Below are 12,355 nucleotides of genomic sequence, written 5' to 3'. Positions count from 1 at the left end.
AAAAAATAATGTGAAAAATATTTTTTATTCAACCTTCATATTTCATATTGCTCGTCTAAAGACCCCAGAAATTTTTTTATATGATATCTGAACCTATATATTTATATTTTTAGAATTATTTAAAAAAAATAAAAAAAGGAAAACCGTGTTAACCATTCTAGAAAGGAATAATTGTAAATAAAGAGCACAGTAGTCTTTTCTTTTGGGCACTCCCTTCTCTTTATTGCATTTGGAGGCAAAGTATTTTGACAAAATTCTTGCACATATAAACACAGAAATAAATATCCAATTATCATTTGAATTGTCAAAAAAAGACTAATACTAATTTTTTAATCGGTAATTAATTGAGAGAAAGTCAAGAAATGCGAGATCCAATCCTAGTCTTCGTTCAAAGCGTCTCACCTGCGCCATCTCTTCTTCACTTCTTCTTCATTTCCTCTTTCTTCTCCTCTTCTTGTTCAAGAAAAATTCAAATACAAGAATATTATTACTTTTTATTTATTGTCATATTATGATTATTGTAGTTCCATTGATTATTTGTTCACATTATGGTCTATTTATGACCTTTAACAACTTCCAATTTCAGTATTGTTTCTCTTGTTTGATAACTTAAAATTAGTTTGCTTTCTTTGGTTTAGGCTGAGATTACAGTTAATCAGTTAATTCCCTGTTGGGTTTTGTACAAATAAGCTCTATAAACATAGAAGACTCCTGTCTTGTCTGATCCTCTGTTCTTTTCCTCTGTTTTAGCCTTCCTGTGTTTATACTTCATTTTTTTTCCCTCTCAAAGTTCTTCTCCTTTCTTCTCATTATTTATTACCATAGCTGTTTTTCCAAATTTCTCTTACTGGGATTTGAATTCTGAGCCTTTCAAGCAAATTGGCCTCTAGCTTTATCTGGGGTTCTGTTCTTTTTATAAGTATTATTAGCTATATTCTTTTATTTTTAATTTTTTTTTTTATCTTTCTGGGTTTTTGCGTTAATTTTTTTTTTTTTTTTTTGAATATTTGGGAGTTGGTGATTCTGGTTCTCTTTTTTAGGACATTTGTTCTTCAACGAGTAACTTTAGCTATTATTAGTGGGATTTGTTGGAATTCTTGGAATTATTCTACTTTTGGGTATCTTCTGCTAACTTGCTTTCGTAATAGAAGCCGCATTTAGAAGAGAAAAGCTGCTCTCCAAACAGGGCAAAATAGAGTTGTGTTGTTGACACCAAAACTGAGTTTATTATAGTTGGGAATTTGTATCATTAAGGTTTTGTGTATTTCTCGTGAGCTGTTTCCTCTTCTAGAAGCTGCATTTATCTCCCTCAAGCAGCAAAGTCGTCTTCTTTGTTTGCTAACATTGAATACTACAAGCAGTGGAGATAATAATGGCTGGTGGTAGAAGGAAGAAATTACGTCTTAGCAAGATCTACTCATTTGGATGTGGAAGGTCTTCATTTCAAGATGACCATTCACAGATAGGGGGACCAGGCTTCTCAAGAGTTGTTTTCTGCAATGAACCTGACAGTTTTGAGTCTGCAATTAGAAAATATAGCAGCAACTATGTTAGAACTACAAAATATACTCTCGCTTCTTTCTTGCCCAAATCATTGTTTGAGCAGTTTAGAAGAGTAGCAAATTTTTACTTCTTGGTTAGTGGCATCTTATCCTTCACTCCTCTTTCTCCTTATGGAGCTGTCAGTACTATTATCCCTCTCATTATCGTTATTGGAGCCACCATGGTCAAAGAAGGAATTGAAGATTGGAAGCGAAAACAGCAGGTATTAACACTTTTGCTTTTCTGGATTTGGCACTATTTGTTGAATATGGTATAAAATAATGCATTAGATTTTGGAATTTTATTTAGTTCACAATTTCTAAAGCATATTGAGGTTCATTAATGTATTCTGTATCAGATAATTAATTTATGGCTCTTTTGAAAAATTCAAGCTTTAGAATTAGATAATTCATGGGGTTTTTACATGACACCAGTCTTCAAAGGAAGGATTTATATGTAAGGATATAAACCTGCAGATTATTTGTGCATTGGCATTAAGATTTTCAACTCTTACGGTCAATGTAAATTGACATTTCTGTTTATTACACGCTTCAGAAAGGATGAGCAAAATTTAATCTTCTTTCTTTAACTAGTCATGGTATCAAACTGAACAGCACTGATTCATTTAAGCTCAATCCCGCAGGATATTGAGGTCAATAATAGAAAAGTTAAAGTGCATCAAGGTGATGGTGTTTTTAAGCAAACTGAATGGAGGAATCTGAGAGTTGGAGATGTAGTGAAGGTGGAGAAGGATGAATTTTTTCCAGCAGATCTCCTTTTGCTTTCCTCTAGTTATGAGGATTCAGTCTGCTATGTTGAGACCATGAACCTTGACGGGGAGACAAATTTGAAAGTAAAACAGGCAGTTGAGGCAACTTCTTTCTTACATGAGGATTCCGATTACAAGGATTTCAAGGCTACTATAAAGTGTGAAGATCCAAATGCAAATTTATATGCCTTTGTTGGAACTTTGGATTTTGAAGAAAACCAGCATCCTCTCAGTCCTCAACAGCTTCTCCTTAGAGACTCAAAACTCAGAAATACAGATTTCATATATGGAGTAGTTGTCTTCACCGGAAACGACACAAAGGTTATGCAAAATGCCACTGCCCCTCCTTCAAAGAGAAGTAGAATTGAAAGGAAAATGGATCTTATCGTCTACCTCTTGTTTGGTGTTGTATTTCTTATGTCATTAATTGGGTCTATTGTCTTTGGCATTACAACTGAAGATGATTTGCAGAATGGTAGAATGAAGAGGTGGTATCTTAGGCCAGATGATTCTGAAGTTTACTTTGATCCTAATAAACCAGTAGTTGCAGCTATTCTTCACTTTCTGACTGCCATACTGCTATATAGTTACTTCATCCCCATTTCCTTGTATGTGTCAATTGAAGTTGTTAAAGTTCTTCAATGCATTTTCATCAATCAAGATATTCATATGTATTATGAGGAGACTGACAAACCAGCACATGCCCGTACCTCAAATTTGAACGAGGAACTTGGGCAAGTGGATACAATACTTTCCGACAAGACTGGGACATTGACTTGCAATTCCATGGAGTTCATCAAGTTCACTGTGGCTGGGACTGCTTATGGCCGTAGTGTCACAGAAGTGGAGAGGGCTATGAGTAAAAGAAAAGGTAATCCAGAGGCTCATGAAAAAATGAACGGTTGGGATCACAACATGGATTCTGCCAATACAAAACCAGGTGTTAAGGGCTTTAATTTTAAAGATGAAAGGATAATGGATGGAAAATGGATTCACGAACCTCATGCTGATGTCATACAGAGGTTTTTCCATTTGTTGGCAGTCTGTCATACTGCTATTGCTGAAGAGGATGAAGATACTGGGAAGATTTCATACGAAGCTGAATCACCAGACGAAGCAGCATTTGTGATTGCAGCAAGAGAATTTGGTTTTGAATTCTATAAAAGAACTCAAACAAGCATCTCAGTGCGTGAGTTGGATCTGGCTTCTGGGATGAAAGTACAAAGGTTAGTAATCATGGTACTTTTATTCTTCCATTTCCTTCATATAGCATTGTCAATTGTCAAGATTTTAGTCATCATAACTTTCTCAAGATTTTAAGCAACCACGTCACATTTCATTCTTCCAGTGCCTTTAGAGAGTATGCTAAATTGCTTATCTTCCTTATTTTCACATGATGAGGCGGCTCTGCTGCTGTCTTTACTCTCGTCTGCTTGCCTCTACAGTGGTACAGTATCTTCTTTTGAGATTTTCAGTCCTTGACTGCAATAAGCAAGCATTCTTACTGAATGCTTAAAATATTTGAGTTTATACATTTTTCCCTTGTGGTTTTCACTTAAAAAGCGTAGGTGACATGTCTTGAAACTATCCTTAACCATGATATACATTATTATACGGCTAAACGTGGTATATGCATTACAACCCTATCTGAAAGGCAGTTGAGCATCCAAATATGCAGGTCATTACTGATTCCTAAAGTACCTACTGAACAAGTTCTTTTTTATGCAGGTCATATAAACTCTTAAATGTTTTAGAGTTTAACAGCGCAAGAAAGCGGATGTCTGTGATAGTAAGAACTGAGGAAGGAAAGCTGTTACTTCTCTGTAAAGGAGCTGACAGGTTTGTGATCTGCTAATTTGAAACTTTTGATTTCATGTAATTCATTACATTTGACGTTGCTTATATTGGAAATTCTTTACAACTCTCTATCCTATGCAGTGTCATGTTTGAAAGGCTTGCCCTTAATGGTAGGGTGTTTGAAGAGAATACGAGGGTTCATGTGAATGAGTATGCAGATGCAGGCTTGAGGACTCTGTTACTAGCCTATCGTGAACTTGATGAAGAAGAATACAAAGATTTCAATGTTAAATTCACCCAGGCTAAGAATTCAGTAAGTGTAGATCGGGAAGCATTGATTGAAGAATTGGCAGAGAAGATGGAGAGGAATCTATTTCTTCTTGGTGCAACTGCTGTTGAGGACAAACTCCAAGATGGGGTGAGTAGATAAAAAATAGATTAAAAAGTTTTAAAATAGAAAAATATCTTCAGAGATTTGGAAGTGATTTTTCTCTTGTTACACGTACTAGGTCCCTGAATGCATAGACAAACTTGCCCAAGCTGGAATTAAGATCTGGGTTTTAACAGGAGACAAAATGGAGACTGCCATCAACATTGGGTACGACTTTTATTTGAATATATGTATTGAGGCTGCGAAATGAAGCCTATATTTCCTGTTACTGCATGGAGGCTCTGACACAAAAAATGTGAATGTGCAGTTATGCGTGTAGTTTACTTAGACAAGGAATGAAGCAAATTGTAATCAACTTGGATACTCCAGAGATTCAAGCTTTGGAAAAAGCAGGAGACAAGGAAGCCATCACCAAGGTAAAGATTGCTTCCCATCATAAATGGTTTCTATCCAGGTCAGGTGGTTCACTTCTTGGAAAGGAATTAGTTTTAATTAGCCAATTAACAAAAATGTTGCTTGAAGAATATAGTATCTAAAGGTTGCTTTAGTCAAACAGTAGTTTGAAGTAATACGTTCCTTGTGCTTTGTGATAATACTGACACACTTGGTACAAACTCTATGCTTTAGAAAATCTCAATCATCTGTGCTATGCTCGGTGTTATTTTAGAGTGAAAGGAGCACAGCTGAAGCTGTATCTCAAATAATTTGAATTCTGTAGTATTTAAGGTTTGTCCTGACTAATTTTTCCAGGCATCAAAGGAAATTGTTCAACGTCAAATAATTGATGGAAAAGCTCAGATCACTAGATCAATTGGAGACTCTGACGCATTTGCACTAATTATTGATGGAAAATCACTCACTTATGCTTTAGAGGATGATATGAAGGCAATGTTTCTAGAACTTGCCATTGGTTGTGCATCTGTGATTTGCTGTCGTTCATCACCAAAACAAAAGGCATTGGTAGGTTATCATTCTTTCATTTCCCTATTTTTAGATTTCCAAAATGTTTCTTCTACATGCTTTTCTTTAAGGAATGATTTAAACGGTCAACCTCAAAAACACAGGTTACTAGACTAGTGAAAGAAGGAACTGGAAAGACAACATTGGCAATTGGTGATGGTGCCAACGATGTGGGCATGCTTCAAGAAGCAGATATTGGAGTTGGAATTAGTGGTGTTGAAGGAATGCAGGTGCTCTTTTTTACAATTTATAATCAATTTAAAGTTATAAATATGAATATCCATGCTTCTAATTCTTATTGCTTATTGACAATTTTCATTGCATTTTTCTAACGCAGGCTGTTATGTCAAGTGACGTTGCAATTGCTCAATTTCGATATTTGGAGCGTTTGCTACTTGTGCATGGACACTGGTGTTACAGGAGGATCTCAGCAATGGTAATGTCATTCATATATCTTTGGTATCAACATGACTTCTATGTTTTCTTATCAGAACTTTGAACTCTTTTATGATGCTTGTCAATAACTTTTTGTTCTTTTTGGCAGATATGCTACTTCTTCTACAAAAACATCGCATTTGGCTTCACCCTTTTCTTATATGAAGCTTTTGCAACATTCTCTGCACAACCTGCTTACAATGACTGGTTTATGTCCCTGTATAGTGTCTTCTTCACGTCACTTCCCGTGATTGCTTTGGGTATTTTTGAACAGGATGTACCGGCAGCATCTACCCTCAAGGTATCTCCAAACTGAATGAAAAGAATCAATTCTATGATTACTTAAGTGTATAGGAATGTAAACATCTTGGTAACTTTATATTATATAAGAGTATAGCGCATAAAAAGGCTGGTAGAAGTACATAAAAGACTATGCAGATGCATTTGTGTTTAATCCTCTCTATTGCCCCAACTATTTTGTTTTTCTTTCTAATTATTGCTCCCTCAAACTGAAACTGTTTAACAACTCCAATCTCGCCCTTTTGATATTCAGCCTAAAAGCTATCATGTCTAGCAAGAACCATTGGTTTGTAAACTTTTACTTGTTGCTGTATAACCAATAATGTTGTAGGTAGCATATAGGGGTATAAACAAGATATAGAGAAGCTATGGTTCAGATATTCTAATATGAATTAATAGTTTGTTTTGTATAGGTTAAGATATTAATTCTATATAAAGTATCACGACTATTATATTCATTGAGTGTTTTGCAGGAGCAGAACTAGACTTCAAGTATTCTATTCTTAGGGGCCAAAAATTTTTTAAAAAAGAAAGAAAAAAATGGAAAGCAAAATTAGGGGTCAATATGGATATTTTTTCAAAAATATACTAAAGTTAGGGGGAAATTTGAGTTTTTAGAAACTATTGGGGGACAAATATGGATATTTTTTTGAATATATATGTAAATTTTGAAGGGACATTTTGAATTTTGAAAATTTTCAGGGGCAAATATGAATACTTTTGGATAATATATATAAAATTCTAAGGGGAAAAAAGTTCAATTTCAAAAAACACCCTATGTGGATCCGCCCCTGATGTTTTGTTTCTTCCTGGAATTACTAGACAAGCTGAATTTTAAATTATAGTTCAAGGGTCCTGTTGTTTTGCTTTCTCATTTTTCATTTTTGTCTTTTTTTTTTTTTTTTTTTTTTTTTTTTTTTTTGAATAAATTTGCAGTGGGATGTCACTCTGGTGTTCCTAATAAATATTTTACCTCTCAAAGATATGCATTCCTCAATACTTGTGGTTGCACCTTACAATTGAATAGTGAATATGGAGTTTCTGTAGACTCATTTGAAATGTTTTTCAACTCATTCAATTTTTGCAACATGTGTTCACCATTTATCAATCTTGTGGCAGTTTCCTCAATTGTACCAAGAAGGGGTACAAAATGTACTCTTCAGCTGGCGCCGCATATTCAGCTGGATGTTTAATGCGTTCTACACTGCAATTATCATTTTCTTCTTAAGCGCAAAAGCAATGGAACACCAAGCATTCAACGATGATGGGAAAACTGTTGGGCGAGATATCTTTGGAGCAATGATGTACACATGCATTGTATGGGCTGTGAACTTACAAATGGCACTCACAGTTCGTTATTTCACCATCATACAGCATGCCTTAATCTGGGGTTCTATTGCGTTCTGGTACATTTTTCTCTTGATATATGGATCCATCACTCCTACATTCTCCGGCAATGCTTACCAGATTTTCGTTGAAGCTCTTGCCCCAGCCCCTTTATACTGGCTTTTCACACTATTTATTGTGATCACAGCCTTAGTCCCGTATTTCTCATTCTCAGCAATTCAAATGCGGTTCTTTCCCTTGTATCATCAAATGATACTGTGGATGAATTATGAGGGTCAGTCAAATGATCCCGAGTACTGTGAAATGGTGCGCCAAAGTTCAATACGACCAACAACGGTGGGTTTTACAGCTCGTAGAGCAGCCGGAACTGGGCATTAAAAGAGGAGTGAGATAACTCAAGATATTAGCTAGTCATTCTTGTATGACAACAGTTTTGAGATTTGCTGCCATGTCTAGCAGATTCTGAACCCTCCCTGCTGTATATATGTGTACTGCAATCTCGGAGCTAGCCCTTTTATTCGACTGGAAATTATGCTCCATGGATTAAGGATAGTAGATGACACTGTTAGTAAGCATCATTGAGTAGCATTTCGAGCCGTACATAGTGATTTTTAGATTTTTAGTCCATACGTATACTCTTTGTACAATTAATCTTGTATCAGATGTATTTAGTGCAGATGTGAGAAAAATTCATTACAGATTTGTTTAATGCTGGTTTTTACATAAATATACAACTAACATGGTAGCTCAAGTTCTTTATAGAAGTTAAGACTTTGCTTTCAATTTTCTTGCATTGCTTGATAAGTTATTTCAGGGTTGAAGAGATCATTATTGTCTTTCTTTTTTGTGCCTGACAAACTCGTTGAATCTCATGAAGTGAAAAAGCATGCCTGAGTTGATCTTTTGAAGGCTGAATCTGAAAATTTGATGAATAGATGGTTTCTTTGCTAACTGGCTTTATAACTCGAGTTTGATATATGAAAAAAAAACTCATACTTATGAATTTCGAAATGAAATTAGTTTTACACTCAAATGGGATGGGATATGAGAATAATCATGGACAGGATTGAACCTGATCTCTAGAAATTAAAAAAAAAAAAAAAAACATTTTGCTCTTATAAACTATAAAATATTTTAAGAATTTCAAAAATAATTTCTAGTTCTGCCTCTGGCAGGTGGAAAATCCGAAAACTAACAAAAATTAGTTATTATAACTTATAAGCGAGAAGTCTTGATGCTTCATGTCTTAATAACCTGCCATTTTACACAGGAAACAAATATGCTGCAACCTTTCTTGAGAACTGGATATGGTCATTCAAATTTGAAATGCTGGATCAGATACAAGTGTAAACCAGGACGACAATGGAAAAACTAATTAATTAGGCTTTTCAAAGTCATTTTCATGTCAAATAAAACAAAAGTCACCAGAATAATAACAAATTCAAGTGAGATAATCATAATATTAATCAAGTGTGTGATTGATTTATTTCATATATGCATATTGGTCATTAATTATACAGCTCTCCTCCTTCAATCAAATCCTATCAAGAAACAGACCCTCATCAAGAATTACATATCAACACACACAAGAAAATCAAAAAGAAAAAAAACAGAATCAATGTAAACCATCTCTTTATCACCATCCAATATCACCATTTCTGCAAATTCTTCATCATCCCCAAGAACAGCAGCAGCTATACGTCGACTATGCATGCAATATCCAAACCAAGAAAATCAGTGGCAGATTTAGCCATGATATTAGCAAACTCGTTAAAACTAATAACACCATCTCCATTTGTATCAGCCTCTCTCATCATTTCTGATAATTCTTTATACGATAAAGGATGACCCATTTTAGCCATGGATCCTGCAAGTTCAGCGGCAGTTATATACCCATTACCATCACGGTCAAATGATTTAAAGACCTCCATTAACTGTTCTTGATTTATCAATATTTCTTCATTCATGTCTGGCAATATAGCAGTTACCAATTCATCAAATTCTACGTACCCATTTCCATTCGCATCAATGTTAGATAGCAGAAGGTGGAGTTGGTCACCGGTAGGTTTTAGGCCGAGAGAGCGAAGAAGGGCAGCGAGCTCTAGATGGGTTAGGCTACCATCGGAATCCATGTCGAACCTCCGGAAAATGTCTTTGAGCTGCCTGAGCTGGTTGGATTGAAGGGTAGCCATTATGGCCATAAAATGTAATGGTGATGAAGGAGAAGAGGAAAAAGAAATTACAATGGAAGATTGTTTTTCAGTTTTTAAGGTTTAAAGTTAAAGAAGGGAAATGGTTTTATTTTGAGTTCTGGTAATTGGTTCTTTGGTTTGTTGAAGACGTGGGGCTTATTTTTTTTCTCCTTCGTTGTTCTCTTATAATTTGGAATGGTTCAAAATGAAAGCGCGTCCATTTATTGGAGTATAATTATATTTGATAAGGTTGGGAACCCTCATGAGACCTATGGTTGGTGGGTATCATTGGGGCATTATTTGCTTTGTTACTTACTAATTTAGATATAATCTTAGCATTAATGATTAATAATTAAGTTATTAAGGGAGTGGGGAGGGACACCTTTTGGCCCTACAGCCTCCACCTTTACCATCAACATTAAGGCAATCATGGAAGGATCCACCAAATCTAATTAACAGGGTATTGTTGATTCATAAATGAATTGTAATTGTACATTAAAAGATAGAAAATAAATTAAAAAAAAGCTAAAAATGTTTATTTGGTGGATTGTCATGAGTTGTCTCAAGGAGAATTGATTGCTAGATTATTGCATTGCTTCCATTGACTTGACAAATTATATGGGGGAATTTTAGTTCATTTGTTATTGACGGAGAAAAGTATAATTTAATTAATTTAGGATATTAATTTTATTTTTTTCAAAAATTTTTAATAAATAAAAAGAATTTAGTGCGGTCAAGGTTCTAAATATAATATTAATCTTTCAATTATTTTGAAATTTTCATGTCATGGAGTGTTTGACTAGTTAATAATTTTGCATGTTAAATCAAATAAAATTCTTGAGAAAATTCCTTATTCATACATCATGCAGAATTTGAATCTTTCAAACATTAAAAGTCAAATAGCATATACTATTAGTTCTCTTTATTTCTATGTTAGCACCTCATCATGCAGAAATTGGGTATTTCAATTTTTTTTTTTTTTAAATAAATAGAACTGTTGTTTTGGGACATTTAAAAAGAAATTAAAATTAAAATTGTAAAATGGAGGGAGTATATATTAGAAAACCTGGTATATTTCTGTCTCATTGCCATCCCTAGATATACACTTGCCGCTAAACTAGTAACATATTGTTGTTAGACCAAAAAAAATAAAAAAAAAAGAAAAGAAAAGGAAAGAAAAGAAAGGAAAACAAGAACATTTGCTTGACCAGCATCTAGGCAGGGAAAACCGAAATCCCATTTGTAATCAAATGGAGCTAAGCTACCAATTATGTTCATATAAGTTATCAGTAGAACTCATCATTTGGCTAAGATCAATTTGAGTATCTAAAAGAATTATTACCTATTTCAACTAATTCAAATTGTACAAGTCTAAAATCAATTTCCTGTTTAGCTACACATGTTGAAGATCCTCCTCCTCTACCCCAAAAACTTCCAAATGCAAATTCTCCCTTTCTTGAAAATTCTCCAATTACTCTCTCGACTTCCTCCATACAACCACTTCCAAAACCATTTCTTCCATAAAAATCTTCTACTTGAATTGTTATAGACCCTTCTTGGAGTTCAACAAACCCATCCTCAAATTTACCTTCAAATGATTTTATTCCCTTCTCTCCTTTCTTTCTATACCGAATCCGAAATTTCTTCAAAGCATATTCTTTAGTCTTCCTAAACATTTTGCGAGGAAGTTGAAGAAAGAAATAGATGAGTAGTTGAAATATCAAGCATTGGCAACAGCAGGATATGACTACACAATCTGCGGCGAGCATGTTCAGGTCTTCCATGGCTGTAGTAGATGGAAGGAGAAAGGAGATGATAGAGAGAAAGAGAAATGATATATAAAAGTCATGCCTTGACAAGGAATAAGTTCCTTGTCCTCTGAGGAGGGTAGGAGAAAGGGTAAAGCAAATAGAAATTATATGTGGCAGGGCTGCAAAAGAGGGTGATAATTGGTAATGGCTTAAAAGATTGCACATTTGTGTTGCCTGAAAATTGCAGGCGTAGCTTTTTTGCTGGGATCATTCGAGATAATATAATATTGGAAGCAAAGAAACATGGGTTGTCGTATTATTGTTTCTTTAACTCCACTCTTTGTGGGAATTGAGAGGTTACTTGGATGACTTCAAAGCTTGCCTTCTGCGTTTTGGAGTATGTCTTCAAAGAACTTGTTTACTTTCTTCCCTATAAAGCATTTAGTTGAGATTCTTGCAAAGCATATGCAAAAATTCTCTCTCCATCTACTCTTCGCCGAGTTGTCGTAACTCATTTGGTCGAGTTGACAGTATCTGTGGAGGATATGAGCCTTTAAAGAAAAATTTTTAGAGATGTTTTTGGAACTGAGCTCTCTGGTGGGTAAGATCATAACAGAAGAATTAAAACCTGCAGATAGCAATTCTGAGATCCTCACCTGAAGTTAAATTACTCACAGTAATTTATGGCTTCACGAATTGTTTATGTACATACAACAACTATGCCTTAATCACAAATTAATCGGAGTTCGCATTATGAATCATTTGTTTCCATTCTATATTTTTGTACATGATGATTGGAAAACTTTACCATTTTCAAAAAACTGTTATACAAAATCAGGAAAAAAAAAAAAAAAAGAAGAAGAAACCCAAC

At 34.7% G+C, this 12,355-nt stretch overlaps 3 protein-coding genes across 3 annotated transcripts; 1 reads left to right on the top strand and 2 right to left on the bottom strand.

Annotated features, from left to right (window-relative positions):
* Positions 1-268: 268 nt before the first annotated feature.
* Positions 269-8,324, top strand: LOC105641946 (putative phospholipid-transporting ATPase 9). The gene is made up of 11 exons (XM_012226604.4): positions 269-1,765; positions 2,186-3,537; positions 4,040-4,150; positions 4,250-4,526; positions 4,618-4,706; positions 4,807-4,915; positions 5,250-5,459; positions 5,564-5,689; positions 5,797-5,895; positions 6,004-6,195; positions 7,314-8,324. The coding sequence occupies exons 1-11, from the start codon at positions 1,373-1,375 to the stop codon at positions 7,917-7,919; spliced, it is 3,564 nt and encodes a 1,187-aa protein (XP_012081994.1). The 5' UTR covers positions 269-1,372; the 3' UTR covers positions 7,920-8,324.
* A 674-nt stretch (positions 8,325-8,998) lies between these two features.
* Positions 8,999-9,942, bottom strand: LOC105641945 (Calcium-binding EF-hand family protein). The gene has a single exon (XM_012226603.4). It carries the CDS (start codon positions 9,740-9,742, stop codon positions 9,236-9,238), a length of 507 nt encoding a protein of 168 aa, XP_012081993.1. The 5' UTR covers positions 9,743-9,942; the 3' UTR covers positions 8,999-9,235.
* An 825-nt stretch (positions 9,943-10,767) lies between these two features.
* On the bottom strand, positions 10,768-12,258 carry LOC105641944 (uncharacterized). Its single transcript, XM_012226601.4, has one exon. It carries the CDS (start codon positions 11,707-11,709, stop codon positions 11,047-11,049), a length of 663 nt encoding a protein of 220 aa, XP_012081991.1. The 5' UTR covers positions 11,710-12,258; the 3' UTR covers positions 10,768-11,046.
* Between the last annotated feature and the right edge of the window lie 97 nt (positions 12,259-12,355).

Source organism: Jatropha curcas, chromosome 10, assembly GCF_041381405.1.
Source record: "Jatropha curcas cultivar XTBG-Jc1 chromosome 10, XTBG_Jcur_1.0, whole genome shotgun sequence".
Taxonomy (NCBI): domain Eukaryota; kingdom Viridiplantae; phylum Streptophyta; class Magnoliopsida; order Malpighiales; family Euphorbiaceae; genus Jatropha; species Jatropha curcas.
This window is presented reverse-complemented; position numbering and strand designations above follow the sequence as displayed.